At 48.2% G+C, this 18982-nt stretch overlaps 1 protein-coding gene across 8 annotated transcripts in view; it reads left to right on the top strand.

The window, feature by feature from the left end:
* The window catches only part of ADCK1 (aarF domain containing kinase 1), a 164701-nt gene extending 145988 nt beyond the window's left edge, over window positions 1-18713 (top strand). For 6 of the 8 annotated variants that reach the window (XM_057488268.1, XM_057488274.1, XM_057488272.1 and 3 more), the window contains 2 exons: window positions 1238-1431; window positions 2771-4242. In XM_057488268.1, the coding sequence (XP_057344251.1) occupies window positions 1238-1431; window positions 2771-2942 (366 nt within the window). In that variant the 3' untranslated portion in view covers window positions 2943-4242. Of the gene's footprint in view, window positions 1-1237; window positions 1432-2770; window positions 4243-15075 lie in introns of those variants that run through there. The other 2 variants (XM_057488270.1, XM_057488271.1) reach the window with 2 other exon arrangements.
* Window positions 18714-18982: the final 269 nt, after the last annotated feature.

Here is an 18982-nt window from a genome sequence, read left to right as displayed (position 1 = left end):
GTACTGCTGGGAGGTGGACGTGGAGGGCAGTAGCATTCCGTTTTTAGGTGAGGACATGGGTTGGAAAAGATGGAAGGACTTACCGAGGGTCACACAGTCCCGCTGTGAGCTGAGAGGCAGGATAGCCTGGTGGTGAAGGCATGAGCTCAGGAGCTAGACTGCTAGAGTTTGAATCCTGGTTCACCACTTACTAGCTGTGGACTGTGAGCAGCTTACTTAACTTCTCAGTGCCTCAGTTTCTCCCCCCCAAATAGGGGTGATACACTCCCTGATAGGGTTGTTGTAAAGATTAACTGAGCTGATACCTGTGCACAGCTCACTTAGTGAATATTCAGTGTGTGTTGGCATTGTCATCACCATTGTCATTTCTCTGGAGGCTGAGAAGGGTCAGAGCTGTACTGTCATGTTCAGTGTCTGCGCAGAGCCAGGCAAAACTCAGGGACAGGAAAGAGTGGGAAGCCAGACCCCAAACTTGTACAACAGGCTGGGTTGAGGGCTAGCCTTGGATCCTGCTCTTTGGGCATCACAACTTCAGCACTTGGTGGGCTGAGACAGCTTCCAGCACGGAGGACAGTGGCAGGCCTATGTGGGCAGCACTAGCCCTCGGTAGGCCTGGTGGGCATGGGATCAGGCAGGGAAAGGGCAGGATGTTGGAGTTGGGTTGGGTCAGGAGCTGAGACCTATGAGCTTTACCAGCCTGGGCTTGGCTGAAGGGATGGTGGGGGCCGTGACTCAGCCAGTTCCCACTTGCAGACCTCCTTCCCGGCCTGGCCTGAAAGTGTGGCTAGGGAAGAAGCCTTGGAGAGTAACAGGAGGGTGGCCCCCTGGCCTGAGAGGCTGGCCGACTCCAGCCTCATCGAAGGGTTGGTGGGGAGGTGGACTTCCTGCCCTGATCAGTGCTGGTTTCCGGGATGGGAATCAGGGGCCTTGGCTGAGGGAGACAGGGACAACAGAGGCAGCAGAAACGCAGCCTGGCTCCACTGATGTGCTCCTGTAGTGCGTTCAGTGATGGGCCAGAATTTAGGTGAGATGTCCCATCCAGGTTTGTCAGGCTACAAAGCCCCTGGTGCTAAGAGTCCCTTTGGGGAGGATTCTGGGGTGCCAGGGCAGCAGTGCTAGAACTCCCTTTTGGAGCTTCCTTGTAGCCCCTCAGGTCAGAGGCTGCCTGGACACCCACCACCCTGGGCCTCACCTCCCACACCAGCTGTCCATTTCTGTCTCTCTGTTGCTGTTTCAGGACTCAGAGATCCGCAACAATGCAGCCAACTACCTCCCCCAGATCAGCCAGCTCCTCAACGACGTGCCGCGCCAGATGCTTCTCATCTTCAAGACCAATGACCTGCTGCGTGGCATTGAGGCTGCCCTCAGCACCCGTGCCAGCTCCAGCTCCTTCCTCAGCATGTCACGTTGCTGCATCAGAGCACTGGCTGCGTGAGTGTGGGCTCTGGCCTCTCCTCTCCTCCCAGCTCTCTGGCTGGCCCCAGGGGTTCCATTTGCCACCACTTTGTCCCACCAGTCCCCAGGGCCCTGCCTGAGCTCCCCAGTCTACAGCTCTCCTTGCAGGGAAAGTTAGGGGCAGAAACTAGGTCTGGTGAATTTGCTGATGCCTCAGGGCACTGTTTTTGGGTGGTCCACAGAGCCACCTACACTTGTCAAAGATGGCGGTTTCCAGGACCTCACCCTCCTGGTCAAGCTTCCCAGGCTATTTATACCTTCAGTAAAGTTTGAAATGTTTTCTGAGAGTCTCAGCCCCATCTAAGTGTTCCTGGGCTTGGGATCAGAAGGCCTTGATGTACAACCTGTCTCTGATTGATCCCAGGACCTCTCTCCCCAGGACTGGCCAGGCAGTGGGGCCAGCGTTCTTTTCCCTGCGGGTGTGGCTGTGACTCAGGAAAGTGTCGCCAGCAGGTTCTCTTGGGATCTCAGAGATCTTTTTAGATGCCTCAGCGCTGTTGCTGTGTTGATGAGGGAGGGAAGGGTGCTTCCTCAGGGAGGTGGTTGGTAGAAGAGTGACGGTTCTGGGTCCTTCTGCCTGTGTGTGGCAGGTACATGGGAGGGCCATGCTCTGGCTGAATGTTCTCACCGGAGAGAGGAGGCCTGGACTGTGGTCGACTCCTGGCCCATCCCTCCGAGGCGGGAGTGGGTCCTTCTGGCAAACTGGTGAAGGGAGAGTTAAGCACATGCATCATGCCCACTCTCAAATATCGAATTAGAGTACACAAAATAGACTGCACATGGGAAAGGCTGGACATGATTTATTCTTCCTCTGAGGGTTCAGGAAACAAAGTCTCGAATACCAGGTAATCTTCCTAAACACCAATTTTCATCATGTCCTTTTGTTGGTGCAAGAAGGCATTGAGCTGGGCTGAATCCATAATGGCTTCAGCCTCTCTGACCTATCTTCCACGTGACTCTTACCCTCAGAACATTTGGGAAGGCTTTGTATTTGAGTTTGTGGGATTGCAGATTGGCGTATGTTGAGTATACGTTTAGAAAAAGAGCAACATTGGAAAGTTGTTCCCAATGGGTCCATGGTCCTTTTGATACCCTGTGAAACACCTCCTTTTGCTCTCTCCACTTAAAGGAAAACTCCTTTGGGATAGCTGAGCTCCTCTGGTCCCTGTTGGGCAGTGGTATAATGGTATGAACAGGAGTCACCCACTGGGGCAGGGAGCTGGTGAGCTGGCAAACCTTCTGTTTTTCTAAGTGGTACTGAGTGCTGTTGCCTCTTCATCTCTCGTTCTCTCCTTCCTTCTTGCCCCTCCTGCAGGCACAAGAGGAAGCGTACCTGTTCGTTCTTCAGAAGGACCCAGATCTCCGTCAGCGAAGCCTTCCGCTTATGGCAGATCAACCTTCATGAACTCGCACTGCGTGTGAAGGGGCTGAGGCTGGCTGGCTGGCTCTTGGCCCTGCTCTGCCGGCTGTTGCCTGCTCCACACTGAGGACTCGCTGCTCCTCCTTTCTGGTGTGTGGCCTGTTGCGGGCAAGCAGACTTCACATTCCTCATTCTTTGGTTGTGTCTCCGCCGGCTTGCCTGGTTTCTGTCACATGGTGGCCTGGAGCCCCACAGTCACTGTCCCTGGCACCATTATACCCCACCTCCGAACGCCTTGTCTCTGGGTCCCCAAGCTGTACCAGGCAGTAGGTTTCTCTCTTTACCAGGGAGATAGTACGACAGTCTGCATTCCCACTCCAGGGGTGTGCCATAGGGTTGAATGTCCCCCCACGCCCAATAACCTTTCCTTTTGTCAGGGTGGACCATGAATCCCACTGAATTCCTACATGCATTCCTACATTCAACGTGTAGGAAGTTTGACTTTGTCAGAGGAGAGCATGGTTTCTGAGCTGGCTAGAGAACAGATTCCCTCTCTTTGCCCTGCCACTCCGCAGAGGCATTACACTTCAGTGAGGTGGCTTGGCCTCTGAGGTGTGCTCCACTGCAGCCGTGAGCTCACTGCTCTCACGGTGACCCCTTTGGTGTTTTATGTACTGTGTCTCAGTAAACACCTTGGCACAGTTTCCGGCAAGGGCTTAATCGGTGAGATCACTACCACAGGTTGGGAGTGAAGCCACCTTGGCCGGTAAGTAAGAGTAGGCTTGGACCCTATGCTCCGTCGTGGTCTGCTTGGCACCTTAACCCTGTAATCCTACCAGCTTTCCACTGTTGGCCACTTCCTGCATTTTCTCACCTTTCAGGATTCTGAGACCGTGGTCAGAGAAGCTAAGAAGCCCAAGGCCAGGACCCGAGAGGCTCAGCTGAAACATGTGATTTTGGTTCTCCTGGGTCCTCACCTTGCCTGTGACCTGGCACCTGATTTGTTCTAATTGCTTCCTGATGTAGCTCTTTGGTTCTTCATTCACCCCTAGCCCTGGAGATTCTAGTCTAAACTTTGGTCACTGTGGTTGGGGTTCCCCTCTGAAACCCCCATGTGCCCTGTCTGGACTCTGAACTTCCACCTTATTGCCTGCTGCCAGCATGGCATCACCCCCAGCTCACCCACCTGCTCCCGTGTCTGGGACATCCCCAAATTCTGCTCTGTCTTCTGCATCTGGGTGGTCTCCACATCCCCAAACCCCAGATTTGGCAGGTCCTACCATCACTGAGCACCTGTGCTCACAGGTAGTAATTGTACTTAAGTCTCTTTAATCTTACTTCACCCCATTCACAGGGGCAGAAAAACTCTGAATTTGAGTCTCATTTTCTATGCTCTTTATTCACAATACAAGCAGATTTTCCACTGACCAGAGACTATTTGCAATCACTTCATTTCCTGAAAGAATTAATTGTTCTTAGTGACCAGTTGGATGCACCCAGGGACCTGAGAGAATAATTTGCAAGATCTCATATTAATCATGAGGATGCCTGCTGCATATTATATTTTATGGTGTCTTTTACAGCCACTGAAGTAAATATAAATGTCCTTTTTGTTCAAGGTAATGGTTACTTGCTTTCCACTTTTGGTTTAATGGTTGGTTTCCTTGTGTCCTGGGATCTAAACCATCAGCATGTTGTCAGTGGGCCTGGCACTCTCAAAACAGTTATCTAGGGATAGTAGAAAGTTTGGGAGAGTTTGGGGTACAGGGCAGTTTGAAAGTCGGAGGGGAGTTGGCTGGTGATTACTGAATGCCTTCCACATGTGTGAGACCATGTCTGGCTCTTTGTAAATAAGTTACATCACTGAATTGTACCATCAGCCCTATGAGGGGGAGGGCCCACTAGCCTCATCTCACAGAGATGTGAACTGAGGCTCAGAGAGGGTTAGTAATTTGCCTGAAGTCAAGCACAGCTGCTAAGCGGTGGCCCATGCTTCGGTTTGTATTCCACAGTGCTGTAGTGGTGGGTCACACTTGCTCCCTGAGCTGTCACATGTGCCTGAACTGGTTCTCAAAAACCCTGATTACAGAGGAAGTTGGATTTTCAGTGGAGGTAGGGGAGAGGATAGGTAAAGGAGACAGAAAGTCCTGGAAATGCAGATGGAGTCCGGGATGTTCGCTGAGACCTAAGATAGGATGGACCTGGGGCACTACAAACTGCTATGCAATTCTGACACCACCCAGCATTGGTGTAGACTCCACAGGCTCCAGGACACAGTCCCCATGTGACTGTCCTCACTGCAGACCCAAGCTGCAGGTTTGGGGGTCCCCAGGATAACTGTACTTCTGACCAACCGACTACAAATGTGGGAGTTCCTACAGCCCCCAGATTCAAAAATTTGCTAGAATGACCCACAGAACTCAGGAAAGCACTATACTTGTGATTCGTTTTGTTATAAAAGCTACAAATCAGTCAAATGAAGAGACATAAGGCGAGGTCTAGGAAGGTCTGGAATGTAGAGCCTCCAAGTCTTCTCCTGTGGAATTGGGGCACACCCTCTCAGCATATCTATGTTTGTTGAGCTTCAGCATTCAGAGTTTTTATCAGGGTTTCATTACATAGACATGATTGATTGAATCATTGACCACATGATTGAACTCCATCTGCAGCTCCTCTTCCCTCCCTCCCTCAGAGAAGGTGGGGCTCATTCTGAGTCATCTAGTATAAACTTGGGTGTGATCTAAGGGGCACAGCATGAAAAACAAATGTACTTCTGTCACTGAGAAATTCCAAGGAGTGAGAGATTATCTCCTGGAAACCAGGGAGAAAGGCCGGATTCTCTATTACATAGCAGTCACCCTGGTGCCTTCTCCTCCTGTGCTGCTGGCCTATGTCTTTGTTGACTGTGTCTACTGCTTGACCAGGCGGGGCCATCCCTGGAGTCCAGAGCCATAGGAGGGGATTTTCTCCCAGTCTCTGTTATGCAGTTCAGAGATAGCTTGGATGAGTTTCTGTGTGGTACCTTTGCCCTGATCCCTTCTCTGTCCTGTGAAATTTGCCATGAATTGATTTGGGTTTGGTGTATCCCAGTAAAATCCCATGACTTTTTTTTCCCAGCAAAGACAGGGTGTCAGGAAGTCACCATCAACTCTGAAGAGTGTTTCCTTTTTTAACACTTGGATACTTACTCAACTTAGGTGTTGGCTTCTTTGACTGGGGCAGCATGGCTATTCCCTGCCCGCCTCCTCTTTTTAGGTGGAGGGGAAATTCCAGCTCTCTGGCACATTCTGTCTAGATCCTCTCAGATATGTGCTCAGCTCATAGTAAGTTCAAATGTCCTAGCTTTTAGTAAACGCTTAATAAACATACACTTATTTAGAATCTCATAATACTTTGTTTTTAGGGATGTTGAAATCTGTGTATTAAAAAAACTACATGTGCCACTCAGCTTCCATGAGGCATGTGGCCTTATTTGACTGCCAGGTTAATTTCCTCAGAGTCTGAGCCGACTCCCAAGTTCAGAGATGCCATTTTCAGCATTATAGGCAGCCCAGGGCCCTCCTGTTACAGCTGAGGCCTCCAAGAATGTGAGCATCTAATGACATTGCAGGGAACCAAAGTGCCTCCAAGGGGCACCCAATCCAACACTTAGGGGCAGGACTTGGTAGGAGGTTCAGAATTACCCTCAGTATAAGCAAATATGAGGAGGGTCAAACAGAGCCAAGCAGAAAGACCCTGGGGTTTCAGTGATCTCGAGATACAGCCATGAGGATGAGCTAGGGTCTGCATTTGGGCGCTGGTGATTGGGCAAGATCCTAATTGGACAAACAGCCACAGAGAGTGGTGTGTTCTCTGCAGCCTGGCCTGTTGGAGCAATGGTATGTTGGGCTGCATCAGAAGGATCTTGACAGTTAAGGAGAGGCTTTGAATGCCAGGTGACTGGGGGTGGCTGCTACTGATAACTGGCCAAAGGGAACTGTGGGAGGCCCAGTCTCCTAAGCCTGAAGTCTGCAGACATTTTGGTGAAAGCCCATTTGTTCAAAAAGGCTGTTCTCACCTCATTTCCTCTGTCCTTCCTTCCTGTGAAGTGAGGCCTGTTATAAGCTGCACTGACTAGTTGGCCCTCTCCCCTTTTGTAAAGGGGGTGGGGTCAGCCTTCAGCAGAGTAAGCATTAAATAAACCTTGGGCTATAGCTGTGATGCCCATTTTCCTGCAGCGACTGCTCCTGGCCTGGTTTTTCTGGAGGCTGCCTCAGCACCTCCTATCAGCTCGCCCTGCCCTGCCAGGTCACCGTGCCCCTGGCCAGCACTGCTGGGGGCAGAAAACACTCTGTCCGGTCTGCCTTTGGCTTAATAGTGACCTGGTAGTTCCTCTGATGTGCCTTCCGATTTTCTCTTTCCCATAGGTGGGAGGGAAGGCAGGCTGCTAAGACCGGCAAAGTGTTGGGTAGTAAACCCTTGACCTCTGCCATTCCAGCTCCCATTTCTCCATCCTCTCTCCCTGCTCCTTCATTCTAGAACAGTGTTTCTCAAACTTTCATGTAAAAATCAATAACCTGGGCTCTTGTTCAAACACAGAGTCCGACTCAGTGGGTCTGGGTGGGTCTGTGGCCCACACTTTAAGTTGTAAGGATACAGGCAAGTGCCCCTGAAGGTGTCCTGGACCAGCAGCAGCCAAACCTGGGAGATGATTCTTCTGAATCAGAAACAAAAGCCCAGCAATCTGTTTTAATAAGCCCTCCAGGTTCTCAAACCTACCTGCACACAGGAATCACAGGAAAGCTTTGATTGCCCAAGATTGTGGTTTAATTTAAGGTTTGAATGAGGGCTGGGCATTTTGAATTATATTTTGCTTTGCTTTTAACTTTTCATTTTGACATAACTTTAAAATTACAGTAGAGTTGCAAAGATAGTTCATAGAGGGTCCCTACATACCCTTCCCCCTAGCTTTTCCTGATATTAACATCATATATAACCACTATACCTTTGTAACACTAAGGAATTAACATTAGTACAGTACTATTAGCTTCTCGATTCAGATTTCACTCATTTTCCCACTGATGTCCTCCCTGTGTTACCATGTCACATTCAGTCGTTGTGTCTCCTTGGTCTCCTCTGCTCTGTGAGAGTTGTTTAGGTTTCCCTCATTTTTCATGGAAGAGGACAGTTCAGGAATTTGGTACAATGTCTCTCAATTTTGGTTTGTCCGTTGTTTTCTTGTGATTATAATAGGGTTATGGATTTGGGGAAGAATTCCACAGAGGTGAAGGGCCAGTCTCATCACATCATATAGGGGAAACATGACATCATGATTTCCTGTTTTTATTCTTTAAAGCTCCCCAGCCAGGGTGGGGTACCCTGCTCGCACACCTACCTGGTGTCTTCTGGGGAAGGAGGAAGTGCAGCTTATGAACTCCTCCACATGTGGGCATAGGCACAGTCTCTTTGAAATTAAGGCCTGGCTATTTCCAAATTAAAAGGCTTCCAGGAATTTTTTAAAATGGAGACATGCCAACACAAGGTAGTAAAAATGGCAGGGTAGTATAGTTTGAATGCTGACACTCACCACAAATTAACACTTTAAGCATACACCCAAACAGAATGACAAATGGATACAACAAATGGATCCAGAAGTGTGGATGTTGAGCCCTGTCCCCCACAACATAGGCCTGGCACTAGAGTTTTTGTTTTCCATGTGCACTTGCTGTTCTAGAAATGGAAGTCATCAGTGGGGGTGTTGGCCAGGAGCCCTCTGGTCAGTTACCCCTGAGTGGTGGGCCTGGCATCCTCTGCACCAGCCTGAGCTGGCAGCTACCTTCCTGTGCCCAGAGGGGGCAAGTCAGAGTCTCATTGACTTTCAAACCATGACCCCTAGCCACAAATGGTGGAAGTGGTTGGTGGCCCTTTCTCTAGGTGGGTGATAATGGAGAGGGAAGGTCGGAGGGCTGGAGTGTCAGCAGCACAGACTTCTTCCCAAGGCTAATGCTGGTTGGAACATGAAGTCTTTCAGACTCCCCAGGCTGGTGAGTTAGCGACAGAGGTCAGGGGCTCTGGCTATTCCCTTCCCTTTTGGAGCTGCCAGGTCTGTGTATGGTCAGTGGGGGTTGGCGGGGGCTCCCTGCCTGGCCTCTAGGTGCTTGCTCCTTTTTGTGCCAAATGTGAGCACATCAGAGTATCGACAAACATTTGTTGACAGTGGCTGTCATCCACTGAGGGAGGCCATTTAAGGTAGTAATTAAGGGCCTGTGCTGTAGAATTGGCCTGAATTCAAATCCTGTTGCCCTCAGAGTTCTGTGTGATCTTGGGCAAGGAACCCAATCTCTCTGGGCCTCAATTCCTCAATTTGAAAAGTGGGGATGATAGTACCTATCTCATAGGGTCATTGGGAGGATCAAGTTAGGTAATATATGCAATGAAGTTGCAGAAGTTCTTGGAGAGTAGGTACATGGTAAGTGCTCAGTAAACGTTGTTTATTTTTATTAGCTCCCATGGCTAATGAAACACTATTCCCAACACCCTTAGCTCTTACCTGCCCTCTACTTGAGAGACTGGAAAAGTGAGGTCTTGCTTTCCCAGGCTCCCTTGCAGGTAGAGGTGACACATGACATGAGAGGTGAAGGGGAATCTTCTGGAGAGCTTCTGAGAAATTTTTCTTTAGAAATAGATAAGGGTATAGTTAGTGGTTTCCTGTTCCTTCTTGAATGTTGTATGGTTTTGAATGTCTGGAACTATAGCAGTTATCTTGTGACTTTGAGGCAATAAGCACAATATGATTTATTTGGACACCTAGTATCCCCTGCTGAATGCTAATCAGGTTCCTATGGAGGCATTTGTGGATGTTGGAATGAATGACACATAGGAATTGATAGATGTGAAATAAAGTTTATTACTGATAATAACTAGCAAAAGGTTTCCCCAAGAAGGGCTTAGGTTTGGTCTGGAGTGAAATGTGAATGCGATATGGAGGGGTGACTCTGGCTTTTATTGTGGTGGTGGCGGGTTGGGACCAGGATGAGGGCTCCCACATGTGGGCCAGAGGGTAAATGGTTTGAACTTCTCCCACAGGTGCCAAGGGAGCCAGCATTTGGGCTTTCTTACCGGCTTGCCTAGACTTGGGGCAAAAGAGAGAGGGAGGGGCAGGGCTTGAAAGCTGTCAGTGGTCAACATGAAAAATGGACTCAGACTCTTTCACCCATGAAAATCCAACAGGCTTGGGACAGCCCACCAGAAGGATGGAGGGAGCCCGGGTGTTGGGCAAGCCCCTTGTTGAGTGTCGCCATGGGCTATTCGCAAGAGTAGACATGTGATAAATATGTGATGAAGACATAAATGTGAAGGGGATGCTTTTAGAGCATGGGGAGGCTTTCTTCTGAGCGTTCTTTAATCAAATGCTCCCTGCTCCCTCCATCCATGGCTTGAAGGTGGTGGTCAAGGTCACAGTGATCCTCATCACTCAATAGCTTAAAACAACACAAGCTTGGTATTTTACAGTCTGGAGGTCAAAAGTCCAAAAATCAAGGCATTGGACAGGTTGCATTCTTTTTGGAAGCTCTAGAGGAGGAGGCTTTTCCAGTTTCTAGAGGATTCCTAACTTTCCTCGGCTCAGGGCTGTACCCCTCCTACCTCTGCTTCTTTTGTCATAGCTCCTCCTCTGACCCTGACCCTCTGCCTGCCTCCTGTAAGCACCTTATGAGTACTTTGGGCCCACCTGGATAATCCAGGAAGATCTCCCCATTGTCAAAGCCTGAATTTAATCACTCCTGCAAATTCATTTGTCTGCCATGTAAGGTTGCATTTGCAGGTTCCTCTTTGGGGGAGAGAGGAGCACCGTTCCGTCTACCACACCACTGAGTCCTGTGGTAGGCTTGAGAATGCTGAGGTCAGCTTTGTTCTGAGTAGAAGTAGTCATCAATATGTAATAAAATAACAACAGCAATAATAATAGCTATATGTATTGACTGTATGCTAATATGCTCTGACCATATGCTCACCTCTTTGCATGGATTCAGTTTTACTTACTTCACATGACAACCCTATGGGATTTATGGGCCACTATTATCCCTTTGTACAGGTGAGTAAACTGAGGCCCAGAAGGCTTAGGTTGCTTGCTGGAGGCACACAGGCAGTGAGCAGTGGAGCCTGGCTTTGAAGTAAGGTGGTCTGCAGCCAGAGCTTGGGCTCTCAACCCTGACTTCCCAATTTCCTCATGAGACTGGACTGTTTTCACTGAGCCTGCTAGAGCCTGGACCCTCCCTTCCTTCCTACAGCCCCCTCAGTCTAGAGCTGGTGGGTTCCTACAGTGGTAGGTTTCTGTGCCTCCTACAGGACTGCAGCTGGGCAGGGGCACCCCATGAATAAGTCATCTCTTTGCAAAGGATGGGCCTGTATGGCTGAGAACTCATCTGGCCAGTGGGACCTCAGACACCAAGCCTCTTGGGCTCATCTAGATACTGGGATATCCCCACCCCCTACCCCACCAAACCCAGGGAAATCCTTGTAAGGGGAGTTAATGTGGACAGAGATTCCATTTTGCCCATAGTCAGTAGGAATATAGAGGAGTTCTTCCATTTTTTACGTCTTCCTCTCTGTTCTAAGTATCAGGAAAAAGTGACAGGACTGTGAGGGGGTTCAGGAGAGAAACCATAAACATCCGGGATATTTTAGTGAGCTGATTAAAAGTGAGTTCTGACTTGTAACAGTTTGTGTCCATAATAATCTGATGGCAGGGTATGTCCAGAATAGGCCCTGATCTTCTTCGTACCTTTGGCCTGCACTGGGTTCTCTGGGCAAGGGTCAGTGCCACCCCCACTGGGCCAGGCAACTAGAGGTCAGATCCATTGTCCTAGTTCTGCTGTTACTGGACAGGCACCTTTGGTCTCTGAGCCTCCACTTCCCCCGCTGTGAGATGGGGTGGCTATCCATAGCCTGCCCTTCTCAGAGGGTTGTGGTGAATGTGAATAGATAGTGCCCATGAAAGGGACAGTGGAATGCTGACTAAAAGTCTTAACAGATACACAGCACTCAAGTGGACAGCTTATCTACCCAGCACCCCTTGCAGTCTTAGAACTTTTTCCTGCAGGGACACCCATTCCTGCAAGTGTGCTGATCCAGGATCTCCCACAACCATGGGCATAGACAGATGACTACCTTTCTGGCTACAGAGATTGGTTCTGGTTTGGGCTCAGGACTCCAGGGACCTTTCTGCAACTTTCAGAGCTATGGAGAATAACTACCTTTGTACTATTGCTAAATTCCAGTGTCAGTCTCACCTGCCTCATCCTTTAAACTGCTAGATCCAGCCATTCCTGCAAGCCAGGTTCATCCTTGATTTTTTTTATTACATGAGCTCATAAATCTGCCTCCCTCTCTTTTGTATAAATTGGTTTAAGTTGGGTATCTTATTTTTAAGCCAAAGAGTCCTTCTTCTTACAGTTATTACCTTGAAGGGCCCTGGACCCATGTTTGGAGGACATGGAAAGCCTGGAGGAAGTCTAGAGGAAAATAATAGAGACCTACAGGGATAGAAAATAAAGAGATGATTATAGATTGGACACTCTCCAGAGAGCTGAACAAGAGCAAATGGTTAAATGACAGTAAGTTCTTGCTACTGTGGTTGAGACAGTGAGAGTAAGGGCTACTTTATAGGTCATTTTCTGGTCAAAATCAACCAAAAGGCCTATGCCATCCTGGCAGGATGCCAGTTTTATGGATAAGTTTTTTATAGTAGTCATGCCTGTTTTCTAATGACCCATGGGGTTTTTAGAAACTGGCTATGTGGCTGACATAGGCTTAATTCTTATTGATTATGCTTGTTGCTCTCCACGGGTTACCCCCAGAGAGCTGGTGGAGCTCTTTCTTTAATTACAGTGTTAGTTTGATAGAGACAACCCTGGGAGCACTTACGGTAAAGGCAGGTGTTCCCTAGTGGCCTGAGGACTGAGCTCTCAGTTCACAGAACCCATGCTGGACCAGGGACCAGTTTGGGAACTGGACTGTGTGTGCAGAAGCTTCTCTTCTCTGTGTCTCCCTATTTTCACATGTCTGGTTGAGTGAGTTGAGAGCTCATGTAAGGGTTTCTTTCCTTGTCTGGGTTGTGGAATTCCTAAGCAGGCTGATCTTGATGTTTTACAGACACCAGGCTCACCCCTCTCCCTGGCCTTGTTCTTGTTCACTCTGCCTCTCTCTGCTTTTCCTTATAGCCAAGCCATCTGCTTTCTACATTTGTGACAGCTCTCAAGCCCTGCCTTCTGTAGGGCACCTCTTAAGACCAGTCTGATATTGCTGATCAGCCGCCTCTTTCTCCCAGTTGTCCAGACTCTTCTCTTCACTCCCATCATCCACATGCTGTTATCTACCTGCCCTGTGCATTCCCTGGAGGGCAAGGAACACAGATTTGTCTCTTGCAATCTCTGTGACAGCAGGACAGTGGAGGCCATAGTAGGCCTTTTATTTGGAGGTTGTGTGGTGACTTACACATGCCTTAATTCATGCGTGTAGCATGCATTCCTTCAACGCCCATTTGTTGGGGAGAGGAGTGGAGAAACAAAATGGACTGGACTTGATGCCTGCCTGGACAGGCCTGTGGCCTCTCTGACAAAAGGAGCTGGCTTTGGGTAAGGAGGGAGGCTATTCAGGTGGAGGCAGTGATGAGCTGGGTGTCTGTGCTCGGGGAGGAGAAGGAGGAATTTAAACGACTCTTTGGGACAAGTGATGCCGGTTGGCAGCTCCATCTGGAATGGAAGCAAAATTTAATCAGACCAGCTCTGTGTTTCTCTTTGGGCCAGTATTTCCCCAAATTTCATTTTGACCAAGCGGCATGCATTCACTCTCTCGGCGTGTGGCACCACCAGCAGTTACCCGGGTCTAAAAGGCAGGAGTCAGCCTTTATCCCTCCTTGACCCTCATGGAATCCCCCCAAAGACTCCGCTTCCTTGTGTGTCTTCTATTCAGCAGTCCCCCCACTTCCCTACCACCGCCATCCTGGTTCAGATCTGGCCCCCTCCCTGTCCTCCTTGCCTCTGGTTTTGTCCTACCAAACTGGCTCTTATTCATTTCACCTAAAGCCAGCTTGCGCAGTCATGTTGCCGAAAACCCTTTTGCCTAAGGATCGATTCTCCCAAAGACCAGTTCACCTTAAATTAAGTATTCTTCAATATTTTCAGATCCATTTGACTTACTGATTATTTTTTGCCTTTTTTTTCATTTTAAAACCAATTCATGCAAGAGCATTTGACCTAATTTTGTATTTATAATGAGTATTTATTAAGCAGGCAGCTTTTTTGAATGACTAGTTTGTATTCTTATAGATGTCTTTTTCTAGGTTACATACTTTCATTAACTTTAAAGATAACCGATATTCAGCCATTTGTCTAAAGACACTTTCCTCAAAACATAGCTGTCCTAGCAAGAAACATTCAAGACACTGATTACAATCAATTGTTATGCACTGTGTCATCTTGATCTCTTAACTAAGGGCACATCAATTTCAGATGGAAAATGGTGGGTATTAATGTTGAGTTTTGTGTGATGCATATTATTTTATGAATTAGGGACCTTGAAAAAGGATGATTCTTATATGCAGTATGACAGGCCTGCCAATGACTGGTAAATAACATGCTCAATTCGTGTGTACTGAGTTGAGTGAGTGAAATTCTGAGGCAAGGTCCTAATAATACCACTTGTAGCAATTTATCTCAGGATTGAACTGTGTCAACAACCATCAGGCAGGGGGCATCTGCCTCAAATTTTAAACAAAAGAATCCAGAGGAATGAAATAGACCATCATCGATAAAGGTAACAAACTTTTGACCTAGGAAAATAGGTAGGATTTGCCTGGGGTTCTAAAAAAGGTATGGCAAATACCTGGCATGGTGCTGCCAACCCTTACCATGATCTATGAATGCCAATTCTACACACTGATTTCTGTGTCCTTTTGGGTCAAGCTGGGATATGACTCTAGAATCCTTCTTACCATAGCGTAGCAGTCAACTGCTACTGAATGACTAGTGTTGGCATGTAATGGCCAGTTGCTGTTTTTGTTCTCAAAGTAAGATCCTTTCTTTACCTGGCATAGTTTCAGGGCTCTCATTGATGCACATGGACAAACAAGCTCACTACTCCACAGTGACAAAACATGCCTAGCTTTCTGGTGATGGGGAGGAGACATCTTGGGCTCATTTCAACAGATTGATTTAAAGGCATTGGGACGTCATTCCCTAGCTTAGAGGCCTTTCTGATACTGGCCAATTTTTCTTTTGCAGGGAGTTTGATCTTCTGGGATGTGGGAAGCCATCCTCAGTCCATACATTAGAACCCAAAGGATTTCTGAGCAACAGCCGGATCTCCTCTGACAGTGTTCAGCTTGGAAAGCTACAGCATGGAACTAGAGGGCTCCTGGGCTGGGAGTCCAGAGAACTGTGGGTGCTGGCTGGCTGGTCACTTAGGGCAAATGTCCTCCTCCCTCACCCTCTTGTTTCTCAACTGCAAATTAAGGAGACTGGGTTACATAAATGTTTCTGGAGGGGGTGGTGCTGGTCCCCCCCCACCCCCAGGTACTTTTTGGAGATGTGTGGAGACATTTTTAGTGATCACAATGACTGGGGGTATTTTCTGGCATCAAGCAGTGGAGTCAAGGACACTAGATGTATTCCTATGCAGAGCACAGTCTTCACTAGACAAGGAATTTTCCTGTGACCTGTGTGATTTCCAGATGCCTCACAGGATATTCACGTGGTGAAAGTACTGATGAGTAAACCCTTATGATCCTTCTAATGAACTGAACTACAAACCATCTCTGTTTTACATGTAAAGGCAAAGCATTTTTGCATGGTTTTAATACCCATTGAATTCTACAGGAATGCAATCACCAGGAGAATTGATGGATGATTTGTTTTCCTTAGGATTATTGTTCACCAGTTTAGAAAAACACATAACCAATGGCAATGTGGAATCTGTGTTTGAATGGCCAGTGTGACCCACCTATATCATATTAATCTGACTTAAAAAATTATATATATACATAACTATATAATGAAGTGGATTTATATTATGATGTGAAATCCACAGAAACTATAATATACCTACACAACTATATATATATTGTTGGGTCTGATCGGTATGAAAACCACTGGTCTAAAGATGCCCTAAAGTTCCTTTTGCTCGAACACCTCTGAACCTGTGAGAGTAGAAAAGAGATTCATGTGGCATGAAAAGTGGAAAACACTCAGCTGTAGAAACAGATCAAGGCAAATGAATGTCCCCCGATTGACCGAGTCCACTGCTTGAGAGTGCCCACCACTGCATAGACCTGGGACTGTAGTGAAGTCCTTGATTTTGGACTCTGTTCAAATGGGATTCAGGATCGGAACCTGCTAGTTAACACAGCCAGGTGAATCTTTATTGTTGGCAGAGAGTCCAGCGCAACGTGCACCTGCTGTACATGGAATCTTTTCTCATAGCTCCTTAATTTCTATCAGCAAACCTTCCTCTAACCCCGTTTTCAGGATGTAATTTTAGTAAAATTCAACTTGAACGGCACCAAATTACATAATTAATTACATTCAGCTTCAATTACAATCACTAATTGATCAAAGCCTGCTAGCACAACACGTTCATTATTTGGCACACAATTATTGAGTGCCTACTTTATGCTGAGAATAAAGTAGAAAACAATTTCTCCTGAGGAGGGAAGATGGGGGTGGGGGTTAGGATTGTCATGAAAGGCCTCATAGGGACAAGGGGTAGTAGTCAAGGATTTGGTGGGGGAAGTGGCAGGTGGGTAAGTCCACTGGCTTTCTAGTTCACTTATGAATGGTTATATGCTGAAAATCACGTGGGCCACACTCTGGGATCAGCAGGATAGTTTTGGCACCACGTCACACATTGTAGTCTCTAGGTCTCTAGTTTTCTTTCCTTGACTGTCAGATAATAATTGGTTAAGAAATTAGTAGATGCAATGAACACCTGCCATCTAAGGTACTCTTAAATGACCTCACTGGGTCTTTCTACTCTTAACCCTCTCTGGGCTTTTTCCTGTCTCTCTGCAGTCAAAGGCCTGCTACTCCTGGATATGCAGTCTTTTAAAGACAGAGTCTGATTTAGCAGGGCTGGGTGGGGTCTGAGATTCTGTATTTCCATCATGCCCCCAAGGTGAGATTTTTGCTGCTGGTCTGCAGACCACATTCAGAGCAGCATAGTACTGGGTCTGCTAGATCACCCTTCCTTCAGGTGCTATTATTCCTTGAGGGAGAAGGCAATGCAGAGTTATTAAACACCTAGTTTCCAGAGAGTGTACAGTCATGCTTCTCCCAGAGCAGTGCCATTACTGTCAGGTTGCACTGGGGGTCACGTCCTCCCTGTCCTTCCGTGTTCTTGTTACAGGACAGGGCATGTTTTACTTCTCCTGGTAGTAGTTGTATTAAGTAGCTTACTAAGTGAGTTCACATACAGCAATGAAGGTGACATGTCCCAGGGGTTGGTTAGGCCTTTGTTAAGTGATTTATCCATGTAATACTTCCCTTTCCACCTAGGAGTTGCTGGGTCCTACAAAAAACGGAGAGGAAAGGTAAAGAACTATATGCCCTGGGGTGGGGGAGGCAGGCATGCAGTGTGAACTGCACCCCATGTGGAGCAACCTGTCGGGTGTCTCTGTTCTGGGGACGCTAAGGGCCAGCAGGGCTGGCTTTGGGGTGATTGTATGTCCACTTTACCTGGGATGCGGGCAGTCTTGTCCACTTGGGAGCTTGAGTGGGAGGGCCTTTGGGAACAGCCTCTGAGTTTCATCCTGCCCACTACCCCTCCTCAGCTTCCAGGGTAACTGAGGAATCTAGCTGCCAGACTGAAAAAAGGACAGGGGTGCTGACAATTGGGCTGTTTCTCAAAATGAAGAGCTGTAATCACGTCTGTTGTCATGGAAGCGGGTCTGATGCCGGCTCATCAGGCTGAGAATCCCTGGGCTGTGGGACTCCTTCTCTTCCCCACCTCTCCCTTCCCTCTGCAGCACAGCCAGAGCACTTTGCCAGGAAGTGCCGCTTAGCCTCCCCACCCGGGCTCCCTAACCTGTGCTCCAGAGCAGTGTCCTAACTCTCACATGGAGGCTGGGGTCAGGAAGGCCATGGGACCTCCCCACTTCAGACTCAGGCCCAGTCAGCCAGGAGGGAGACATTTCATTGTAGTCGTTTCTCCCCTGCTCTCCTGAGTCCTCAGGGTTTCTGTGGGGCCAAGACATCCAGAGGGGCCACTTGTCTTTGATGCTGTGCAGCCACACAGGCATCCCTGGACTGTGCTGGTCCTAGGTCAGTTTGAGCCACTGCCTGCCTTTCCTGGAGAAGGTTCCCTTGTGGCCTCCTAATGCTGTGATCGCCTGTGTGATGGCCTCCATCCTCCCTGATCCATCCCATCAGCACTGCCATGACTTCTCTGTGGAATTTTGTTCCTGAACCATGCTGGGGCTTGGGGAAGCTCTGAGACCATCTAGGGTCCATTTCTCTCTGGGGTCTTGCCTCCAGTCCAGAGGCAACTCTATAGTCGCAGAGGAAATGGTCACAGTGTCCTCCAACCTCACACCTCTCTGGACCCTTGAGATTTAAAATAGGAGCAAGGAAGAGGGTACAGGGCTCCTTCTCTGGGACCCAGTGATGTGTCCCCTCCTCCCATGCTGGAAAAAAATTTTGTAGTTGGAATTGGGTGGGTGGGGGGCAGTGGAGGGTGCAGAGGGGAGGAGGGAATCTTGCTCTTACTCCTCATGTTTTCTCTCAAACCCTTTACTTTTGAGTCTATTGCATTCCCTGAAGAAGATCCAAATAGTTAGCTTTTTGAAATCCAAATCCAGTAAGAGATTCCCTCCATCCACCTTCCGCAGTCTTCTCTTCCCAGGCAACAAGCAGAGAGAAGCCTGGTTGATGCTTGATGGTGGGGGTGGGGCAGAGGAGGGTGAACAGGAAGTGAGGAGGGGGCTCATCACCGAGGAGGGGGGCCGTCTTTCTCTGCTACAAATACACCAAGTCTTCCATTTGCTAAAGAATCTATAATGAGGTATTTCTGATGTTTTTAAGTTCTCTCTTGGCTTCCAGGACCACTCAACTGCCAAAGGGTATCTTTCTCATCCTTCTGCTCCTTTTTCTCCCCCAGAAGATATGCCTGCAGGCCCACCCTCGCTGCCAGCAGAGA

Source organism: Manis pentadactyla, chromosome 11 (genome assembly GCF_030020395.1).
Source record: "Manis pentadactyla isolate mManPen7 chromosome 11, mManPen7.hap1, whole genome shotgun sequence".
NCBI lineage: Eukaryota > Metazoa > Chordata > Mammalia > Pholidota > Manidae > Manis > Manis pentadactyla.
Note: the sequence above shows the minus strand (reverse complement) of the source record. Positions and strands in the feature narration are given on the sequence as shown.